This window comes from Carassius carassius, chromosome 46 (assembly GCF_963082965.1).
Source record: "Carassius carassius chromosome 46, fCarCar2.1, whole genome shotgun sequence".
Classification (NCBI taxonomy): domain Eukaryota; kingdom Metazoa; phylum Chordata; class Actinopteri; order Cypriniformes; family Cyprinidae; genus Carassius; species Carassius carassius.
The window spans coordinates 6,142,564-6,167,237 of record NC_081800.1 but is presented as its reverse complement, the minus strand read 5'-3'; the positions used below and the strand labels follow the sequence as shown (position 1 = coordinate 6,167,237).

The following is a 24,674-nucleotide window of genomic DNA, read 5'->3' as shown; positions in this document are numbered from 1 at the left end:
GGGCCACCATGTGTCAGGGTGTTGACCACTCAAGCTGTTCTAAGTGGACAAATGTTTTCATACAAAGAGCAATTTATTAAAAGTACAATAAAAAATCAGTTTGTATACAGCCATTAGAATGATGATAAAGGGACGGGAATCAAGGAAGGAGATAAATTGAGGTCAAGAGATAAAAAGGATTTCATCACAGTTTATAAAAGGGTTGACCTTGTGAACAGCTGTGCAAAGTTTCATAAGTGTATCTTTCTTGACACCCCCACCCTCCCACTGCCATCCCACTCAATGACAGTCAGACCACCTAAGCCCAATACATGAAACCCTGCTCCCTGACAGCAAGCCATATAACACCAGGGACTCATATACAACATGTTGCCAGCAAACAACTTGTTTGGACATTGTGAATGTGCAAACAAATGAAGAGATCTCTGATAAGACAACCCAAATATAAATAAAGCACCATGTTTCCTACGTGGTGCTGAAGATGCCAGAATTCAGGAAAAGGATCCACTTCCTGTCACGGTAGATTCTTTGTGGTTATAGACTAATATATTAGACAATTAATAAACCAATTTTTGACCAATGGTGATAAATCAGCCAAGTTGGGTTACTAAAACAAATATATAGATTGTCAAGATAACCATATATACAACCACACACACACACACACACACACACACACAACACACACACACACACACACACACACACACACACACACACACACACACACACACACACACACACACACACACACACACACACACACACACAAACACACACACACACACACACACACACACACACATATCCTGTAGGTTGTCCAGTTGTTATTTGGGCATTTATATTTATCCCGTATATAAATATGCTTTTGGGAATTTATATTTCACCATCTAAACTCTCATTCCAGGCCACCAAAAAGGTAGATCATTTTATCTCTTAATGAGACTAAAAGAGTTCTCTGAGGTAGAGTACAAAAGAGCACCCCCTTGGTGCCAACCCGTTTTGAGAGTTTAGATGCTGTGAGTGCTTAATACCAAGATGTTACTAGAGTTGTCCAATGATTTATCACACCAACCGGAACATATTAGAGCCTCTCCAATTTAATTTAATTATCTATTACTGATGAAATGACAACATATGCGAATGTCAAAGTCGATTAGCCATTCAGACAGCCTTAATGAGAGAGAAACATCCAGACAGTGAAAGACAGAACACGAGTAAAAGAGAGGGCAAACATCTTCAGCTCAAGACATACAGAGGAGACTCTAAAAAAAAGAGAGATTCTGGCTCATTTTCAGATTTTAAGCAGCCTTGAACTCCTGAGCCCCAGCCAAAAGCTTTCAGAGGGCACCAAACCCATAGCCCCCCTTGAAAGCTACATGCCCACAAATAGAGTATTTACGACCCTAAAAGAATGACTGCACTTCCTGGGATGCTTGGAGAGGAAGAAAGGAAGATAAGACTGGAACACTGTAGCAGGGAGTATAGAAGAAGTCAGCAGACAGAAGCCCCTTTCACACTGCAGGTTGGACCCGGAAAATTGCCGGAACATTGCCGGGTTGCCTTCTGTGTGAACGCAAATACATCACGGGATTGATTACGGGATTTAACCCGGGTCGGGGACCTAGTAACATTGCCGGGTTCAGACCCGGAACGAGCGCTGTGTGGACAAAAGCCAGAACTAATGCCGTAAAGGGTGTGTTGTGCAACGTTTACGACGAAAAAATATGTGCAAACTGTAATGAAGCAGAGATCAGTTAGCTCCTCACTTTCCGCGCTGATGCTGAGATCATTTGCTAGCTTAAGTTAAAGTTAACGTGCCTAATGTTTTCGACTCGTACATTACACGTCACATCCTGATGTCACGTGTCTTTACGGGACCTTTACGGGTTGTGTGTGAACGCATGCACATATTCCGGGTAATCAATGGCAGTGTGAATGTGCAAAATCTAGCGACCCGGGAACAATTGCCAGGACACATTACCCATGTATTTTCCGGAATCGCAGTGTGAAATTGGCTAGAGAAAGACAGAAATGAAAGAAGGACATGATGAAGGAGAAGGGGAAAGAGGTCTCAGATGTCCAACAGAAACACAGATGTTCCTGACTTCAGACACACAACGCATGTAGATTCATCTATGAAGGATACTTCATGGGTTCTTTGCAAGTAGCCCTTTCACCCAAAGTGATTTACAGTACAAAGAGTTTTTACAAGTATAATCCCACAGTAGTAACTAGAGGCTCCTTCCTGCAGGTGTCACGATATGCTTTGCTTAAGGACATAATGGTAATACCTCTTGGTTGTCCCTTGTGGGACTCAAACTTGCAACTTTATGATGACTAGCTCAGTTCTAATGGCAGGGTTGTGCAATCCTGCTAAAGGCCAGAGTCCTGCAGATCTACACAACTGCCTTGAAGTTTATAGAAATCCTGAAGACCTTGATTAGGTGGTTCAGGTGTGTTTAATTAGGACTTGAGCTGAACTCTGCAGCACAGTGCCCCTCCAAGAGCAGGACTGGACCTGCATTGTGTCTCTGTCTACATCTACATTAATCTGGATACTGGACTCTCTGTCCACACCAGCGTTTTCAATCGTTTTCCAAAAGTGTCTAATCCACACTGAAACATCAGAAAACATAAAATTAGCTATCTGCGCATGTGTAAAGCCTAAAAAAAGCACACTGCATGTGATACACACAGAAAGTTTTTCTGAAAGGATTATTTTACTGTATGAAAATAACTCACCATTCACTGACGGAACCAGGTCACACACACTCACGATTGTATGTCTGATCTAAAACGCAACTGCCCTCATGTTTTGCCACATATAGCTATCATGAGTAAATTGGTAGCACTTTATTTTACTGTCCTGTTCCCCATGTACATACTATGTACTTATTATAGTAATTACAGTAACTATGTAATAACTAGGTACTAACCCTGAACCTATCCCTAAACCTAACCCTACCCCATGTAGTTACCTTGTATTACCAGAACTTTCTTAGATAAATACACTGTAAGTACACTATAAGTACATGTAAGTACACGTACTGTAAAATAAAGTGCAACCAGTAAATTTCCTTTCATCTTTGAAGGACTATGATGTGAATGTACCAAGTAACTCATCTATAGCAAAAGTGTGAAAGTGCATAGCAAATAACGTGCACGATACCAGTATAAACGCGGATATCTTTTGGTATAATATCTGTAACATGACTAAACTTGCTTCATTGTTTTCAAAAGCCTCCGTTTTCACAGTCCACACTATAATACGAAAACAGTGTTCTCAAATTGATCCACTTTGTAGAGTGTTTTCAAAGAAGCTCAGTTTTCTGTGACTAAAAACGGCATCTCGGTGTGAATGGAAGGCCGAAACGGAGAGAATGCGTATTCAAACAAAAACGTATTAGTGTTGCCATGGCCTCTGTGCCTTTTCCCCTTAACATCCTGCATGAAAAAATACAAATAAAATTGCTTCCAACTGAAGTCTACCAGACAAAGCCTGCAGAGAAGCAAACCCAGCCATCCAACAAGGGCTCTTTAAAACAATTACCTCAGAGTACAAAAGAGCAAGTCTTTTTGTTTCATTAAGAGCTAAAATTGTCTACCTGACTTTTAGGTAAATTAAAGGCTGATCATTTCACTTACAAAGTGCTGAGTAAAAAAAGGGCCAGTTAAACATCCACTCCGTATCAATGTCTGCATAAATACTTCTGCAGATCTGACTGAGGCTGTGCCAGAGGAAAGTGCCGATTTGCTCCCAGATTCCTCTAAAGTACGTCCAGGAAAAACAGGAGTGAACTGAAAATGGCTTTGTACACATTTATCCCTCCAAAAAAAAGAAAAGAAAATCAGAATGGGAAACTTGCGCTCCATCTGGGAGCCACGGCAAATGAATAGTGTTTGCATATGTTTTTGGTCTATATTGACAAGTATGTGAAGGTGAGCCCATGCTTGAGCTCTCCTTTCCAATTATGTCAGTCCTGTTGACATAACCATTTGGAAGTGCTAAAATAATTGCAGGACTGCAGGATATTGTGGACTTGCCCTGTGGGTCACTTAGCAAGAAGTCTGTAGAAAGAAGTCAGTGAGGATGATGATTAGCACCTTGCCTCTATTAGTTTCCCTCTCTTTCATGGATAATTTTTCACCATGACAGTGTCCTCCCAAAATTCACCCTGGTTAACCCTCCATTCCACCAGATGTGTAAGTTTGCTGTCCAAAACCACCTGCTTTTTAACAACTCACCCACCACCCACCTGTTAACTTTGGCCCGCAGTTAAAGATTGAAAACTGCTAATCAAAGGAAAACCCAAACCAATGGCCAATCAAAAACAGGTGCCATGCCATTCAAATTAGATTCTCACAGAACTGGTGCCAGTCCACTCAAGTCATGATTCTCAGACAAAACAGCAAGATGTGCTGTATTATGTTCCAGCTAATCGCAAGGAAATGAGAGTAATTCCATATGTTGTTTTGCCCTGGATGTTTTCACTGGAGACACTAGACTGGAGACCTTCTCTATAGACAAGCGTCACCTGAATGAAAACTCCACATTTTTGTACTGGTGTTTTTGAACTCAAGTTCTCCCAAACTCCTATACCCATTAACTCCTGAACTTTGTCCAGTTTGTTTATTAATGTTACCTAATTATACACCAATAAATCTTTCTTACTATTTCAATGGCCAATAAAATGGTATTCCTTGGATTTATACTGACACCTGTTGGCACGGAAGAAGCATCTGCAAAAACAAATTAAACTGATATTTTAAAACAGTTATCAGTTATCATTATCAGTTATCATTGCCATACAAAACAACCCTAGACAGACATATTTTTCACCATTAAAGGGGTCATATGATGCTGCTAAAAAGAACATTATTTTGTGTATTTGGTGTAATGAAATGTGTTTATGCGGTTTAAGGTAAAAAAAAAAAACACATTATTTTCCCCATATTGTACATTATTGTTTCTCATCTATGCCCCCCCTTCTGAAACGCATAGATTTTCACAAGGCTCATCTCTCTGAAAAGCGAGGTGTGCTGTGATTGGACAGCTATCCAGCGCGTTGTGATTGGCTGAATGCTTCAAGCCGGAGACTGAAATGTTACGCCTCTTAACATATTGTGATGCTTCATCCGGCCGGAGCAATGAGACATAAACACAAAACCCATTATAAACATGATATAAACAGGATTTCTAGTCGTGTTTTCTTATGGAAGGCAAAAACAAAGTAGTACCGCGGCCTTGAGTGAGCGAAGGACGGAGGCTTAGAGTGAGCCGCGGTCTAGAGTGAGCAGTGAGCAGGCTTGAGAACGGTGCAGCAGGTGGATTCTACGAAGGAGCGTACCTTGGTCTTGCAGCAACCACATGTGACGACAACAGGCTGGATGCCACTTTGTCCATGGTGAAAGCTGATCCGGCAATCCACAGTGCAATGTTGATGTATTTCCTCAGGTACGCCTTCTTTCTTTGCGTGAACATCTGGGCGGCGTTATGCAAATCTTCCCACATACTGACATAGACATGTGGGGGCGTGTTAGAATGAGCCGTTTCAGGGGGGCGTGAACGAGTGTTAACTTTTATAAAGAATATCTCTTTGGATTTGAGACTTTAGTCTTTTTAACTTCACAGATCTTCTTTATTCGCCAAGAGCTTGTTACACTCCAAAGAGAAAGGAAATTTTTAAATCGCATCATATGACCCCTTTAAATAACTGATTCCACGACTGAATGTGCCAGATATCACATAAGTAGTGTTAAGCTGCACATATAATCTTAACATAGCATTATAAAACACATTTTTCTAGACCATGACTGCATACATTATCTCATGTGCAAGTATATACTACTAATACATTTATAACATTTATATTCCTCAGTGCAGATGACAGAAATACAATTTCTACTGAAATGTAAAAAAATACTCAGCATTTAAAAAGACATGCAAATAATATAATTTCCTGACAAAAAGACAATCTTACATGTTGAAGAATGCACTTTCTTCTTTGTGGCCTTTACTTTTGTATTGTAAAGTTATTTTACCTCAAATTAAAGTGTTACAAATATCTTTAAAGGTAAAGATTAAAAAAATACTTATTTTTGAAAGTGGAAAATAGTTCCTTAGTGCACTTTTAAATACAAAATAGCAGCAAAGTGACAACTATCATATGCAATTATGTTACGGCATACCTTTGGAACAATAAATGTCACATAGTTACACTCTTATTAGAACTTTATGCTGGGGAAGAGAATAGAACAGAAACTTGAATTACCTACTAAAGAAACTGGTAGTTTAAGTGATTACTTGAGATTCATGCAATTATAAGCTTACTATAAGTCACTAGCAATATGTATACATATTTATATAACAACTATGTAGTATGACGTAGATAGGCAAAGGAAACAATTGCAAACAGTATGTGTAAATATGTGTGAGTTCAAACATTTCCGGAAGATCCTGTCTGAGCCACTGACAATCATGCCGAACATGTTTTGACTTGTTCTGAAACAGATATGAACTCACACCAGAATTGTCAAAACATTTGAGCTGGAGTATGAGGCAACTGGACAGTTGGTCCATCTCCACTAAGAGAGATCAAAAGGTCAAAAACGTTTTCAAATGATACCATCTCATAATACCACTTCAGGCTTTTATTTATCTGAAGTGGAGAACATCTAAAGATGTACATGTACATCTTTCTCACTAAAATTAAACCCTTCTAACCCTTTGAGACATGGAAGGATACGCCCTGACCTTTGACAACCCCTGAAGAGCAAACCTTCACCTGTGACCCTTAAGTCCCTCAAGATTCCTGTAGTCTAAGGCCCAATCCCAATTCTACCCCTTAGCCCTTCCCCTTTCCCCGCTTCGCGCGTTCACGTGAAGGGGTAGGGGTGTCTCTTTTGGTTGGAGGGGTAGGGGTAAGGGGAAGGGCCAGATAGCCCTTCAAATGAAGATTTTTCGGGACCACACTTCAAACGAAGGGGTATGAATTATCTCGGCAACATTGTTGCTACAGTGAACAAAAAGACACATAAATGTAAGCCTTTTTGGCATAAATAAAGATTTTAACTAAAAGTAATCATTTGTTTTATGTTACATACAATTGTGATTTCATATTAACGGTCATGTTACTCAAAGAAATGTTTGCAAAAAATCGCTAATATTTGCTAACGTCATATCATTACAGACTGCAAAATAGTGGCACAGCATATGTCTGATCAGTGCGATAACTGCCATAGACGAATCCCCCCAATAATTAGAAATCGCTACACCATTTTCTCAAATACAGCCTATTCGAGAGAGAGAGAGAGAGAGAGAGAGAGGGAGAGAGAGAAAGAGAAAGAGAGATGGAAGTTGCGTGTATTCGAATCTGTGCGTTTATCTTTTTAGAGAGAGTTTACTTAAAAACAGCGATTGTATCCTTTCATCGCTGGAAAATATAATGTAGCGATTCAGTATTTTAACTGTATTTAATAAAAGTCGTGGGGCAGCGTTGTCAAGTTTATTTTCTCCTGGATGTGTGAGCTGCGCGATTTACGATCTGTGTGTGTGTCAATAAGCAGCTCATTAATACAGAAAGATAATTAAAGGCTCTAATGTACACCAGCACACCAGTATATTTGTGTATTGTAAGAGCTAGACGACGAATGATGACGTGTGATGGCATAGTAGTGGTGTCCCAATCCTTAGGGGAATATTTTCTCCCCTACCCCTTGCCACTCTGGGGAAGGGGTATAAAATAGAATTGGGATTGGGCCTTTATGTTTGTTGCTTTCCTCAGCGCTTTTCCTCATTTAAAGCAACAGTTCACACCAAAATGCTGAAAATGTACTCACCCTCAGGCCATCCAAGATGCACATGAGTTTGTTTCTTCATCAGAACATATTTGGAGAAATTCAGCATTATATAACTTGCTCACCAGTGGATCCTCTGAAGTGAATGGGTGCCATCAGAATGAGAGTCCAAACAGTTGATAAAAAAATCACAAGTAATCCACACCACTTCAGTCTATCAGTTAATGTCTTGTGAAATAAAAAGTTGTGTGTTTGTAAGTAACAAATCCATCAAGACTGTGTGGATTACTTGTGGATTATTGTGACGTTTTTATCAGCTATTTGGACTTTAATTCTGACAGCACCCATTTACTGCAGAGGTTAACACTTTTGACACAGACTTACAATTTTTAACACCTATAAAATGTGTAATGAAGCCTATAGATGGATCAGGAAATATCACGAGTCAGGCTTGAACCTGCATCGCATCATCCACATGAGCACCATGGCACAATGTTCACTAACCACTATGCCACAGTCCATACATTTCCTATAGAACATTTCCAACCATCTTTTGCAAATGGGCTGTGATTTGTCATTAATCTCACAAATGGAGGAACAGCAGTTCTCCATGATCTCCTCAGAGGATCCATCACATCTGAGAAGCTTGTGCAACCGAGATGATGTCATGCGTCTTCTCCGAGATGGTCCTAATTCAAAACTTCACTTGAAAACAGACAACCGTAACTCTCAACAAATAGCTACTACTAACATAAAAGGATGCGTAATGATGAACAGAGCCATAATTAGCCTAATTCAGAAAAGACCTTGAGATAATTTGCTAAATGCTAGCGTTGATATATAATTTCTCAAACAGCTTTGACACACTGGCGATAAACTAAAACGATTGCAGGTTGAAAGTGGCAAGACATCACAGGTGCAGGATGATGACAAATCAAGCTCATTATAGCAACCAGACACTGGATGGGAACATCAAATTGTTTAACCAGTCTTTCCACAGTGCAATGAGAATGAACTTTATTAGAAAAACTGCTTTCTGTTAGAAGACAGCAGGAACAGGTGATGATAAGGACAAAATAAAACTTGAACTTTCAGTTTCCACAGCATACCTGAGACAAAATATTCCAAGAGGAAAGCATTGTGAGCTGCCTACAATACATAGATAGCATTTTAAGGCATCATAAGTGTGTTCCTGGCATAAAAGACAACCTTTATTTTAGCTTATTTTGCCCATCTATTTCGTATGTAGTCCTAAACTTTTAAAGTTAACTGGAAAATAGACTGTTTATTATTGCCCTCTATTTAGAGCTGCTGTAATTTAATTTTTAAAAACTATTTTTTTTTCTAGTTGTCCATGACTTGAACACACAAAAAGGCTATCTCAGAAATGTAATTAAACATTGATGATTTAATTAAATATCTGTGTGCTCCATGTATTATTTGTGATCATTAAAGAACAACAATGTTAACTTAGCATCTATGGAAGCATATGGGTAGCGATATTCAATTTGGAATGTAATATGCAAAATGACAATGCAATATGTAAAACGGCAATGCATTTCTGTATTTACATTTACACTTTCCAATACATGTGTGCAACGTTTGGTGCAAAATGAAAATGAAAATTAAATTACATAATTTTCATTTGCCATTTCATACACCAGTTTTAATATGTAAAATGAAAGCTAATTTTAACGCTTTATAAGTTGCAAAATTAAAATGAAAATATATTACAGAAATGATTAGATATGTATAACATGTTCAAGCAAAAACTGTGGCAAAATGATCATTTAAATGCTATTTTTCTTAAATGCATTAACACTTACAGTCAAGAAACTTACGATTGCATTTTCATTCAGTGTCCCGCAATGAATGTAGCAAAATTCAATGTGCACATTGAAAATGCATTCCGAGCCGATCACGTGTCCGCCCCCTCCCGCCATGTCAATCACTGCGTGAACAAGGCGGGGCTTGCAGAAGGTCAGAGACTCAAATCTCAAGAAGAGGATTCAAGTGAGAGAACATGGACAAGAGAGTTGGTCCGTGTACGTTTTGATCATTTCGGTTTATGGCTTCAATATTTCATTCGCACTTGTGGGCGGAGCTGAAGCGCTCCTTTCATCTGATTGGCCGAATCGCTCCACCTTCAGCTCGGTCTTTTCATTCTTTCAGGCAGAATAAGAGTCAGTGCGAGTGAAGCACTGTAATGTCTGAAACCACCGCTCACTGTTAATTACCATAATATTTGAATCAGATGTAGCTGGGCACATAATTCGTGCTGCTGCGACTTGCAAGAGACCCCGTTAAATTATTTCTAGGTTATAGTATTGTATAAATATTGTCCCACTGATAAAAACAGTGCAATTAGTTCTGTCTCCTTGGATAACAGCGAAGTGGAAATAAATATAGTTAAATTTATTAAATAAAATTAAATAGGATTTTTTGGGAAGGTAAGTCTGGCCAGTTATACAGCAAAACGAGTCAGACGAGTCTGAAGATCTGAGCTGAATTTGGTGAAACATTAAAGTTCTAGTCTGTGTCAATTACTCTCATAATAAATAATAATAATAATGTTACCCATATTTTTTGGTATAAGTTGCATCAGTCCAAAAATACGTCATGACGAGGAAAAAAACATATATAAGTCGCATTTATTCAGAACCAAGAGAAAACATTACCGTCTACAGCCGCGAGAGGGCGCTCTGGGGTAGGCTACAGGAGCACTGAGCTGATTTTACTATTTTTATTTAGAAATGTAACTATATTAATTTTTACAATTATTTATTAATGTCACACACACACATACCTAGTGCCTTATGACTTAAAATATGAGAGTGGTAAATGTTACAGACATGGAACTGTTCAGTCTATTATTGATTTTTATTTCCACTTCACTTTTTTCCAAAGAGACAGAACTATTTGCACTGTATTTATCAGTGGGACAATATTCATACAATACTACAACCTAGAAATAATTTGCAGGTCTTAGCAGCAGGAATTATGTGCCCAGCTACATATGATTAAAATATTATGCTAATTAACAGTGAGTGTATTTTCAGACATTACAGTGCTTCACTCGCTCTGACTCTTATTCTGCCTGAAAGAATGAAAAGACCGAGCTGAAGGTGGAGCGATTCGACCAATCAGATGAAAGCAGCGTTTCAGCGCCGCCCACAAGTGCGAATGAAATATAAAAGCCATAAACCGAAATGATCAAAACGTACACGGACCAACTCTCTTGTCCATGTTCTCTCACTTGAATCCTCTTCTAGAGTCTTGAGTCTCTTGACCTTCTGCAAGCCCCGCCTTTGTTCACGCAGTGATTGACATGGTGGGAGGGGGCGGACACGTAATTGGCTCGGAATGCATTTTCAATGTGCACATTGAATTTTGCTACATTCATTGCGGGACACTGAATGAAAATGCAATCGTAAGTGTCTTGACTGTGAGTGTTAATGCATTTAAGAAAAATAGCATTTAAATGATCATTTTGCCACAGTTTTTGCTTTAACATGTTAGACATATCTAATCATTTCTGTAATACATTTTAATTTTGCAACTTATAAAGCGTTAAAATTAGCTTTCATTTTACATATTAAAACTGGTGTATGAAATGGCAAATGAAAATTATGTAATTTAATTTTCATTTTCATTTTGCACCAAACGTTGCACACATGTATTGGAAAATGTAAATGTAAATACAGGAATGCATTGTCATTTTACATATTTCATTGTCATTTTGCATATTACATTCCAAATTGAATATCGCTACCCATATGCTTCCATAAGCATCATGCTAATGCCAAACCGAAATCTCCATGTGGTTGATGTGAGGAACTCTATTCTACATACTAGTTCATGAGTGACCATTATGCAAGTTGTTGCTTATGTACATTGTTTTAGATCAGTCACAAATAAAGTTCCATGATTGTTACCTTGCTTCACTACAACATAGCTAGCTAAGCGGGTATGGTTTGTAACAGAGCTAACACAAGATGGTTTAGCAATTTCTTACAATTAAGATTCTAAAAATTTAGGCCTGTTAATAGTTGAAAAACATTACTTAAAGGTGCAATAGAATGCATTGATAAAATAATTTAAATTGTTCTCTGATATGTGGCTAAGAGACTAAGATACATATTTTGAGAAATATTATGATATTATGAAATATTATGATGAACTTGATCGCTGTGAGACAATGGCGGAGTGAACGAGGCTTGAGAGAGTTGTGAGTGAAGGCACGGACAAAGTCATCGTATTACCAGATCCAGCTGTTATAAGCATTTTTGGACTTGTCTTTTCCACTTTTTTTGACACTTTAGAAAGTTAATAAAGTAGGAAGTTGCAGTTTAGGGTCAGCGATATCTTTATCTTAATTGGAAAAGATTCAAAATATTTTTTGATTATTTTTATTTATTCACCCTTTTTTGTTTGTTTAAATAGCAACATCTGGGAACACTGCATCATTGATTCGGCTTTGCAGGTCCAGCTGACCTTAATGCGCTGGTTTATGTTATGCAAATGTTGGGGAAAAAAACATTAATGATCCTGACTGTAACGTCACAGTCGGTGTTATGTTGGGATTCGCCTCTTTTTCAGTGGTCTTTCGCACGCACAGGATTTACATAAGGAGAAGGAAAAAATGGTGTTTGAGGCTCACGGAATGTCATTCCCATGTACAGAACACTTATGAACCAACTATGCCAAGGTAAATACAGTTTTCCATTCTATAGCACCTTTAAAGCTTCTGCCCCCTGACAGCCAATACATCTGCATGCAACCAATTAATCAGTTTATATTCAGATTGATTGCTCAATCAAAGTAAACTCCTCAATTGAACTGACTGAACCGAATGAAAATTAACCATGAATTTACTGCACATAAAAAAACAATAACAACAACAAAACATGGTTACTATATTTAAATCATGGTAACCACAAATTAACCACAAACATAATTCCTACACTAGCCATGGTTTAACCACGGTATTTGCAGTGAAACTGGGGCTATACAAATGGTAATCAATAAGCCAAAAATACACTTTTACTATAATAAAACCGTGTTTAATTTTTGTAAGGTGTAGACCTAAATAAATTGACCAAAATGAAAAATTAGGCATGTAAATGCTTGAATCTGATTAATTTTCTTAGAGTTAAGCTTGCACTGTACACCTTAACATGAGAATGTTTAATCATGCCTCACGCCTTATGAACTGTCCAGAAGAGGAGACTGTATATTATTTGAATATTTGCTAAAAAAAAAAACTCTTCCGACATATTTGTCAGCTTTCTTTTTAGATACGTCATCAAGACAAAAACAGCAATACACACAGTAGCTTTCACAACATTATCACAGTGGCTTTCTAGATTTGGAATACATGCAATGAGCATGTAAATGGATGAGTGAATCAGATTACAATATTTAGGGCTCATATGAACCTAATTTTCAAAATGAGTACATGTAAACATACCTGGTGGGATTAGACTACAGATTATATGTTGAAATTGAATAGCATATTACGTCTTTCATCCTTGGGTTTAGATTTAATTTACTTGACATTTTTTAGACATCTGGTGAAGATTCCTCAATGAAACTTTACTCAAATGTATACAGCAAACTATGAGAGAGCAAAAACAACCCAAAAAGTCACTAGGACAGTTCTCTCCTGCCTGCATCACATAGCCAGACTATTTTAGTGCTGTCTAGTCAAAGTATACATTGTGGCTGATGAACTTGAGTGCACTTGTGGTGGAAGAGAGATGGGGGCATATCAGGAGACTCTGTTCGCTTTTGGAAATTGACATCAGGGTCCTGGCAGGAGTATCATAACTGCTCTGGGATGGGGCTGTTTGTAAAGAGAGTGTAAGGGGATGATCTTGACGAGAGGGGTAAGAGGACACACAAAGATGACGGATTGCGCTTCCACAAAAGGACAAAATGCCTGGCTGTTGAAACAAACCTTCTTCCTCTGTTGCGAGGGGGATTAGAGCTTGTGTGACAGACGTGGATAGAGTATTATGGTGGACGACAAGGCCACAGAGTTGTGGAATGTGTGTCCCCTTCAAGCCAAGGGGAAAAACAAAAGAATGTGGGCTGGTCTCTGTAAGCCTTTTCTACAGAGAGGGTCAAAGGTCAAACCACCTCAAATCCAAATGAGCTTATTTGTGTGAGCAATCATTTATCAAATCCTGAAGGGTAAATTGACAAAAGGATTAGGGTAGGACATTAAGTCGAGTTTATCAATGCTAAATAGAGTAATACTGGCCCAGTCCTTACTAATTACTGGGTGTTCATGCTAATGATTTGCAACATCACAAGTCTGCCAAATAATAACCTTTAAGTGTGTTCACATTTATTGTTGTTTGATTTTTTTATTGATTTCTGTTGTTGTCGCTCCAAAAATCAAGAGGAATCCATTTGATTGGGAATTTTGTGTAAGTGTGAATGATTTCCCCACAGAGATTTTTCAACGGTTGGTCAAGAGAACTTTCAGCATCGACCAACAGAAAGCTAAATGGTTTGAAAGCGATTTTTGTGTGAGATGTGCTTTATACATCACTACACTTTTGACAATAACCAATTAAATTTAGCTTTAATTCTGTGAACGCAGCATTAGAGTACCTGCTAGTATAGACAATTGCCATTTACTTTAAACCAACAGTGAAACCACAACTTGAAGAGAATTGTTATCAAAAACACTCCAATGGCTACTGATCAACTATTCGCAATACATTTGCAAATCATGCCCTCCTCATTCACATGCCTACTGCAAAAAATTCAATGGATATGTAATTCTCCTGGAATGGTGCAATGGAGGTAAAATAAAATGACAAACGCAATAACGTCTCTTTTTTATTTTTTTTATTTTTTTATAAATAGATATTTTTATTCAGCAAGGATGCAATAAATTGATTAAAAGCGATAGTAAATACTTTTGTCATGCTCTTGTTAAGGGAGCCGCATAAAGATGAAGGTAATCAAAATAACCCAAGATGATAAAGAACTAATTACCACCAGCTAACTAAACTGAAACTGGAACTTAAGTAGGGTAAAATAATGAAGGACAGACAGGTGAGGATGATAACAAATCAAACACAGGTTAAATGAATGAACTAATCAAAGGATGACTAAATGACAGAACAAAAAAGTCCATGACTGTGACATTCATATTGTTACAAAAAGCATCTGTAGTATTTGTATTTTTTTAAATACTGTTCTTTTAAACTTTCTATTCATCAAACATTTCTAAAAAAAATTATAATTCAATGTTGATAATAATCAGAAATGTTTCTTGAGCATGAAATGTCTACGGTTACAAACGTAACCTCAGTGCCCTGAAATACGAGAATAAGTACTGCCGTCTGCTAAGATGCTGTGGAAAAACTAATTATTCTCAGATAACTACAGCTTTTTCAATAACACAGTGTAACTGCACAGTCATTGGTTCATGCAGAAAATTAAAAAAGAAGCAATGGATCGCCAGTGGAGCATGCAATTATGGGCGGGGACATCTGGCTATACAGGTGCCTCTAAAAAAATTTGAATATCATGAAAAAGGTTTTATTTTTTGTAATTTAATAAAAAAACTAACTTTTTTATATTCTATATTCATTGTACACAAACACAAACATTTCAAGAGTTTTTTATTTTTTATTCTGATGTTTATGACTTACAGCTTAGAAAAATTAAAAATTCAGTATCTCAAAAAATTTGAATATTCCATTTTGAGCTTGATTAGTTAGATTTTTTTAATTCTTTTAGATACTGAATATTTAATTTTCCCAAGCTGTAAGTCATAACCATCAGAATTAAAACAGTGCAATGAATCTAGAATATAAGAATGTTTGCTTTTTTTTATTAAATTACAAAAAAAAGCACTTTTCCATGCCATTCAAATTTTTTGAGATGCACCTGTATAACGGGTGGCAAATGTCAGCCCTAGAGAACCGCTGCCCTGCAGTTTTGCTTCAACCCTTATCAAGCACAACTGAACAAGCTAATCAAGGTCTGAATGGTTAATAGAAAGCTACAGGCAGGTGAGTTTTATTTAGAGTTAGATCTGAACCTTGCAGGGTGGCGGCTCTCTAGGACCAGAGTTCGCCCCCCCTGCTATATAAGCAGGCATGTCTCCATTGGATTCTCAGGTTACTTAGATTGAAGTGAAAACTGAGTACTGCAGCTGCATAGCACAGCTAAGTATGCAGTACTTGTACATGTATCTCAGGCAACGTTTGTAACCGAGTATGTTCCCTATCAATACTTCACTCGTACTGCATCTGCTAAGATGTTATGGGGAACCTGTACAATCCCGCCATGCTATGCTTAGAGCAAGGGTTCTCTTCATGAAGTACCCCCAGCACTGCATGTTTTCTATGTCTACCTATATCTGACACATTCACTTCAGGCAGTCTCCACTAATGTGCTGATGAGTTGAATCAGGTGTGATAGATGAGGGAGACATACAAAATGAGCAGGGCAGGGGGCACTCCAGAAGAGGTTTGAGAACCACTGGATTGCCTTAAGCACAGAGGGACAAGTAATTTGCAGGGAAGCCCTGAAGGAGGCAATGAGGTTAAACTCGTAGAGGTCATTCCAGCCATAAGTAAATGTTCCAGGAAGAAAACCTACAGCCTCAGCACTTCTGTAAGGGCCAAGAGAACTGGTAGGCAAAGCCTGAGGCTAATTAAGCAAAAAGGACCTGGGCCTGTAAGGTCAGGATGTCCAGATTATAGAACCTAGCAAATGTGGACAGCAAGGCCCAGACCGCCACCACACAGATTTCTGTAATGGACAAACCGCTAGACCAAGCCCAAGATGAGGCCATGACTCTAGTCGAATGGGCCCTTACTCCCATGGGGCAGTGTAGGCCAAAAGAGGAGTAAGCTAGTACAATAAAATCAACTACCCATTTGGAGAGTCTCTGTTTAGTGACCGGAAACCCTCAGGTGCGGCCAGTAAAGCATGAAAGGGTTGTTCCAACTGCCTGATTGGGGTGGAATGCGCGATATAGATCAGGCTCCTGGGAGGAACAAAATGGGAGCGCAGGAGGGTGCGAGGAGCAGGGTCACTTTCTGAGAAGAAAGCTGCCGTGAGCAAAGAGAGGAGAGACTCATTTCCTTGCAGTGAGTATATTCTGTCTCTTTGAGTACATCCTCAGCGTGGGATCTCCCCAAGCAGATGCACTTGCCGTGACTGTTAGCATGATATAAACGTGGCAGCATTCACTGCTACACCACAAAATGTGCTCTTTTAAATTTACTCTTTGTAGATCACGGGATTGTGGCAGGGGATCTGGACACCAGCGCTGAAGGCGCCTGCAAGAAGCTGTGTGATCGGCCAAGCAGAGAGGTCCTGATCCGCTGCGAGGTGGTTCAGCGGCAAAGCTTCAAGTCCTGTAATCTCAGCGAAGATCGTCGTCGTCACTGAAGGAGAAGAAATCTGAGAATCCTTTGGCAACATGCCTGATTATATAGTCAAATGACCCCACTCCAATTGGCGAGCTCTGGAAGGCTTCATTACCATAGGCTTGTGCGGCTCCGCTGCTGAGACATTGGTTCATTATTAATTTACATTGTAATTTTTACACTGCATTACTGAAAAAGCTTCATTCATCGGAGAGGAAGGAGTCTTCCCATAGCGTCTTAGCAGATGCAGTACGAGTGAAGTACTGATAGGGAATCAGCATATTAGAATGATTTCAGATGAATCATGTGACACTGAAAAGTCGGGATGCTGAAAATTCAGCTTTGTAGCACAGAAATAAATTTCATTTTATAATACATTCACATAGAAAACCGTTAATACATTTTTTTCAATATTTCATATTGTTGTTTTACTGTAAATAAAGTATTTAAAACTTTTAGAATTAACAGGGCTTAAATGCTATAATTTCTTTCAGTTCAATATTCATTCATTTAAAAAAAAAAGAACATTATGTTTGATTTCTATAAATCTAGTTGGCCTGTTAACAATCATCTACTGACCTCCTTTTAGAAAATGTGTGCTTAGTAGCAGCCAGAAACATCTCTGTAAATAAGTAGTAATTTATACACTAGGAAACCCAAACAAACATGAAACCACTCCTTTAAAGTATCAAGTATTTTAATAACTATCATTATTAAAATCATTATTGAGTCATGTCTCAGATAAAATCAGATAAATATGAGTCATGTCTCAATGATAAAGAGAAAAATGTCACACGTGATAAAGCAGGAGGCTGACTCATGCTTTATTGCAAATGCTGACTCAAATGGGAGACACAGCATTCCTGTCAGTGGATACCATGTGGGAAGGGGAAAATTTGGAGGTGGCGTTACCTTAAGTTCACCCTCTGATTCACTTCAACAAAACTCCCACAGCATGACTGGGCCCTGTTTGTTCTTACCTTATTTCATTTTTTCCCCCAATATCAGCACTGCTGCAATAAATAGCTGAGCCATGATTTTTTTTTAGGAGTATTTGAAAAACAGCTTCAAAAAATCTCTCTTATGACTTCTACTCTATTAAGTTTCTATTGCTTTGCAGCTAAGGTCTGACCTGAGCACATAAGTAAATACATCAAACAACTCTCGACAGGCATATTCAGCCTTTTTAAGACCCACCAGACCGTTCTCATCCCAAGGCGTCATATACTGACCCTTTTGACATTTCGTCAACATCCTACGCACATGGCACCCTCTAGCGTCAATATTAGAAGCAGATAAAAATGGGCCAGAAGGCGCCTCCTAGCGGTCTAACCCTAACCCTAACCCTAACCCTAACCTTAACCCATAATCTGTGTCTCATATTGACGCTAGAGGGTGCCTTGGGATGAGAATGCGTTAGACTCACCATACATCTTGCCTTCATCTGAAAGGATGATCTTTCTGCGCCCACAGGGGGGATAAATGGCCAGAGCCTCCTGGAAACTCTGTTCAATGTCAGGGCTCCAGACGCCCTCCGCATCGCCGTCCATTCCGGCCTTGTCCATCCCATCCACTCCATCCTCCTGCCCCTCCTCCGGGCTCCCATTGGTGCTCCACTCGTTGGCTGCAATTGTGGCGGCTCCACCTGGGCCCATACGTGAGCCCTCACACCCAGGACTAGGAGAAAGATAGAACGAATAACAAATCAATAAATAAATGAATTATCAACATCAATAAATTAAAAAAATTAAATAAAATCAATCCATCACATTGTGTCAAACCAGTGTGGTGTTATTTGAATCTTCACACAGGTTTTTTTCATGTATGTTGGCATAAAAGGACATTCACAGTATCTGTTTTTCAAATGTGTTTTTGATCTTTGAAAGACATACCTGTTTTGTGCTTCAGGGTTGTTAATTGATGGTGTATGCTTTTCTCATTTTCTCAACTCATTTGTTCGTATTAATTCAACTTATTTTTAAAATAATTAGAATTTCTGGTGAAAAACGAGATTATGATTCTATGTAGAAAATTCCACCAGTCAGAAGCTGTATCCAAAACTGCTCCCTATCACCTATATAGTGCACTATATCGGCCATTTTGTTGTGCTGTCCGAATTCAAAGTTCATTCCCTACATTCATTCACTACTTTTTACCCACAATCCTCTCCGACTCACTGAAGCACTATTTCTTATAATCCAATGCAGTGTAGGGATGAAACAATACCATTTTTTCAGAACTGATCCGATCCAGAAAATTCGAAGTGTCGTCCGATTCTGATACCATTTTTATTATTATTTATTTTTAATCAGTGTAGAATTTCTATACTTCTCTGTGTTGACCTGATCTTCACTCTTTTGTGTGTTAAACACAATCTAAAATGCTAAATATAAACTTAATTTTAATGAAAAATTACAAATGAAAGAATATATAATAATCTATGACAAAAATACTATTATAAACTAGGTTAGTGGATAATTTAGCAGCAAATTTATTCTAGAAAAATCATGAGTGCACAATTTTATAAAATCTAAACATTTAGTGAATTAACATTATTTAGTGGGGAACAAATTAATGTGAATAAGTGTAGGACTAAATCTGGTAAAATGTTACAAATTGTTATCTGTATTGTAAAATACATGAATGAAAACAAGAAAATGTATTTATATATAAACTATACAATTAACAGACATTTCTTTTAAATGTATAGCACATTAATAAAGGCAGCAACATCTATAGATAGGGAAGTCCTATCTATCATATGTTGCTGCCTCCATTACCATGCTATACATATTAATAGCCTTATAGGACAGAACAAGAAATGCTAAAATTAATCTTTCATTGCACAAAAGTATTATAATAATAATAATAATAATAATAATTCATTACATTTATATAGCGCTTTTCTAGGCACTCAAAGCGCTTACATAGACAGGGGGTATCTCCTCATCCACCACCAGTCTGCAGCATCCACCTGGATGATGCGACGGCAACCACAGTGCGCCAGAACGCCCACCACATACCAGCTTACTGGTGGAGAGGAGACAGAGTGATCAGCCAATCAGCGGATATGGGGATTGTTAGGAGGCCATGATGGTCCGAGGCCAATGGGCGAATTTAGCCAGGATGCCGAGGTCACACCTCTACTCTTTTCGAAAGACTTCCTGGGATTTTTATTGACCACAGAGAGTCAGGACCTCGGTTTAACGTCTCATCCGAAGGACGGTGCTTGTTGACAGTATAGTGTCCCCATCACTACACTGGGGCGCTAGGACCCACACAGACCACAGGGTGAGCACCCCCTACTGGCCTCACTAGCACCTCTTCCAGCAGCAACCTAGTTTTCTCAGGAGGTCTCCCATCCAGGTACTGACCAGGCTTAGCCCTGCTTAGTTTCAGTGGGAAACCGGTCTTGGGCTCCTGGAGGGGGTATATATATATATATATATATATATATATATATTTTTTTTTTTTTGTTCTTTATACAAACATATTGTGTGGAATCTGAAGATTTAATAAATATGGGACGTGAATCATTGTAATCATTAACTGTTAAACAACTACATGAAGATTCTTACTAATATCTAATTTTGTGTTCTGTGGAAGAAGGAATATAGGTTTGGAAAGACACAAGGTCTCAGGTCACTTTGCAGGGGGATCAGCTGCCCCTTCCAGGCTGTCTTACAATCTTACTATAATTGGTAAATTGAAACGGCTCAATAACAATAGAAGGGTTGACAGTACTGTAATTATCATTCCAGATGGTGTGATCATGAATCTCCCTTTTGGAGCTGGAGCTTTTCCCAACCCTTCCATGATTAATAAATCTTGCAGGATCATGTAATCATTTGCATAAGCCGTGTCAATGAGTTTATCCCATTATGAGATGGCAAAAAGAGGAGAATTGGAAAGGAAAATTGCTGTCAGAGCGGAAGACACACTGAGCAGCCGAGCAAGGTGCCAGATTTTCAAGACTCCTGAAGTCAAGTTAAGTTCAGGTGACGAGGTATCAGATTTTCAAGGCTGACGGTATTAATAGCCATGGTTTTGAAAATCATGGTAGTGAGGGCACTGATAAATTTCCTTGGTGTCAACAAGGCAGGCTGAGCAATATTGGCCAATGTCATGGCGAAAGCAGACAGTGGAAGTTGGCTGTTCACAAATTATTTTGATTTAAGAACTAATAAGGATTTAATGACATATCAACAAATTGTTTATTATTTTTTTCAGTCTATTTGTCCAGACAAAATACAATCAGACATAATATGTCTGATTGAAAAAAAAAAACTGTCCTAACTGTTGGAAATAAAAATAAAACAACAATAGCAGTAAGTAGCAATAATTACTACATATATTAGCTTGCTAGAAAATCTGAAAAAACATTTTTAAACATATTAAAGCATGAATCTTTCAAGAATATTATGACACAATAAAAATAGCAAAACTAACCAACTGTCATGGTCTTCAAGACAAAATAATATCATTGCAATATATATTGTTGATCTGCTCTTATCATCTGATCGTGGGTGTATCTCTCTATTACACTAAGTAGACATCCAAAAGGCCCTTTTTACCGCCACACATACCGCGGCGGCGGCAGTATAAAGTGCATTTGCAGCCTTTGACCGCTGAGTGGCGCTTTAACCACAAGTTATCAAACAAGCGCATCAAAGCACATTTTCGCTAATAGACGTCAGTTTTGCCTCACTGATGTGTTAGATTTGATGGCTTCAGTCAGGGAAAATGAAAGAAAAACACTGTAGTTAAAATATTTGATATTTAATATTTAATATCCACAGACGAAAGTTTGGTACTTATGAAATTATGTGCATTTCTTAGAACGAATTCAAGCAGGATAAATTTCAAGCCTGTGCCTGAACCTGTGATTATATTTTCTCTAATCTACATGGTATTAAACCATATTTTAGATTTGACACATTTAAAAGGTGTGCAGTATTATTTATGTTATATTATGCGTTATATTATTCAAAAGAAATTTTGGTTTACTTTGCATTGGAGCATTAAAAGTGGTAGCCTATTTTAGGGGGGTTGGCTACATGGATTAATATGCAAAATGTCAATATAAGGCTTACTTTATCACAGAATATCTGTTTTCGGCGGCACTTGTTTAGTTTAAAAGTAGCCATGTCAAGCTTTCTATAGATATCTCTCTCATGTATTTTCGTTGAGTATTCACGGAGTTACAGTTCATTTTAATGACGTGTTTGTAAATGAAGATCGGCGCAGACAAAGGATGCAGACAGCACACCTTGTTTGTTATCTTTATTTTATAAGTGCACAAAGGTTTGTTGTTATTATGTCTGTATCCAAAAAAAGTAGACCCTTTACAGATTCGATTGATGTATTTTTCTTATCTGTATGATTAAAACTGAAAGTGTAATTTAAGTTCTTTTCGGGGTTATTAGGAGAAAATGAATCATAACGCGTATCCGCGTTAATTGACTCCAGAGGTTTAATAAAACAACATGCATTTTTGTTATTCGTTACCTGTCCTTTAACTTATTGGGAAAAAGACATTTGTCCGTAAACTGATTAAGAAATTGTTGCATGTTTAAATGTGAAGCACTGTATAATTTCGCTCCCATTATTTAGGCCTAATTTGCCTAAAACAAGAAACGAATAAAATTAAACCGGCACGATTAAATCTTTGAAACTCTAAAGAATTAATAAAACGTCCTCACAATTAAACTCTCATTAGTTCTCTCATTATAATCAACAACATTCACACGAAGTAAAAAAAAAAGCTTTAGTAATTGACAACTAAAGTAATTTTAAAGGGAACCTTCTTTACTTGTTTTTAAAGTAGGGTAATATCATATAGCCTAAAAAAAATCCCTGTTTTTTATTTTTATTTTAGAAAAAAAAATCTGATTTATGATTTAAACCGATTTTTAAATCAATATTCAAATGACGAAGAAATTTTACAAAACAAGTTTTAATATAGTTCTTTATCATTCATTTAGCAGTCAAATTTATAACTGCAACAAGATGATAAAAAAACAGTACTGTTATTACCTTAATGCTGGAAAGATGCTATTTTTTTTTATTCTAGCCCATCATGCATCTAACCATCCACTCAGCTTTAAGAGCTGTTCAGATTAAAACTGCAGCTCCGCAGTGAGTCAGTGTCATGGACGGAGGACCTGTTAATATTTTTTCTAGTTTATATTTCCATCTCGTTATGCCACTGGTTTAGATTTTTTTTTTTTTTCTTATAGAACTTATTTGTAAATAGAGCAGTCACTGTCTGTGTCTACACCGGACGCGTCACGCGAGAGTTGCCATCTGTGCCCCACAGCGAAAGGTGTGTCTAAACTTGATGACATCACACTATAGTGTCAAATCATCTGAACACAGTGTCAGAACATTTCATCATAAACAGAACGAGCATGGGGATCGAGTCCAGTGTATCCATCACTGTGTTCTGCTGTCTTTTGTTGGATCGTTCCACTCGTGTCCAGTGTAGACCTGGCGTGCGTTTTTTTTATTGTTTTATTTTACAGCCCTGCTTGTTTTAATGTTTTTATTAAATATCTGTATTGACTGCATGGTCATATTATCGAATTATTTACTGCCATGATGCGACCTACAAGCTTGGCGAGTGGATGAATGAGCATTGCTGCAGGTTGATTTTCGGCGGATGTGCTGTGCTTGTGCAGCCGCGGTCGTCTTCATTTGGTCGGGTGAAACATCTCTCTCACTCGCAGCAGAGTCTGTGAGCAGTAACAACTTCCCCTCCACGCTCACTGATACCAGAAACATAACATAGCATATAAAATAATAATAATAATAAAAATAACAGGAGAGTTTCAAAGTGGCTTAAGCTATTTTGTGTAAACTTTTTTCCCTATAGCCTATCACATGCCAAACTAATAACATTGTAAGCATTACATCTTTAATTGCTGCATTCTGCTGTGAAAATTTTGTTTGTGATGAAAATAACAGTATATTTTTGTCAGTTTTTTTTCTAAACAGATCGATTAACTTCAAGATTTCAAAATCAGATAGCATGCTGATAATGTAGGACTGTAAGATTACATTTGTTTGAACGCATTATTGCGAAAGCGATTGAGTGTGAATCTGTTTAAATCATGCTGTAACCCGAAAATAATCAGTAAAAGAAACAGACAAACTCTTAACATCCCGCTGTACTCTTGCAGTCAACCTTCTGATCAAGCTAAATATGTTGGCTGTTGGCATGAATTTTACTCGTGATAAGAAGCTCATATTCAAGTGTTTGTGCAAAAATTATTAATGTGCATTAATGACAGGGAGGCGACGTCTCATCACTTTAATTTTTCATGATAATGAATGTATAATTTTTTAATTAACATAATATCGTGGTGTCTCACATAGGTACATTAAAAATATATCTACAGAAAGCTTGAAATGTTTTTAGACGAAAAGGAATAGTGTAATGTGTGAATCTTGCATTTCTCTCGTCGGAGA

At 37.8% G+C, this 24,674-nt stretch overlaps 1 protein-coding gene across 4 annotated transcripts in view; it reads right to left on the bottom strand.

The window, feature by feature from the left end:
- LOC132129362 (transcriptional enhancer factor TEF-5-like) overlaps positions 1–24,674 on the bottom strand; it is a 61,955-nt gene that overhangs the window by 10,576 nt on the left and 26,705 nt on the right. For all 4 annotated transcript variants that reach the window (XM_059540922.1, XM_059540926.1, XM_059540923.1 and 1 more), the window contains exon 2: positions 18,631–18,881. In XM_059540922.1, the coding sequence (XP_059396905.1) occupies positions 18,631–18,859 (229 nt within the window). In that variant the 5' untranslated portion in view covers positions 18,860–18,881. The remainder of the gene's footprint in view (positions 1–18,630; positions 18,882–24,674) is intronic.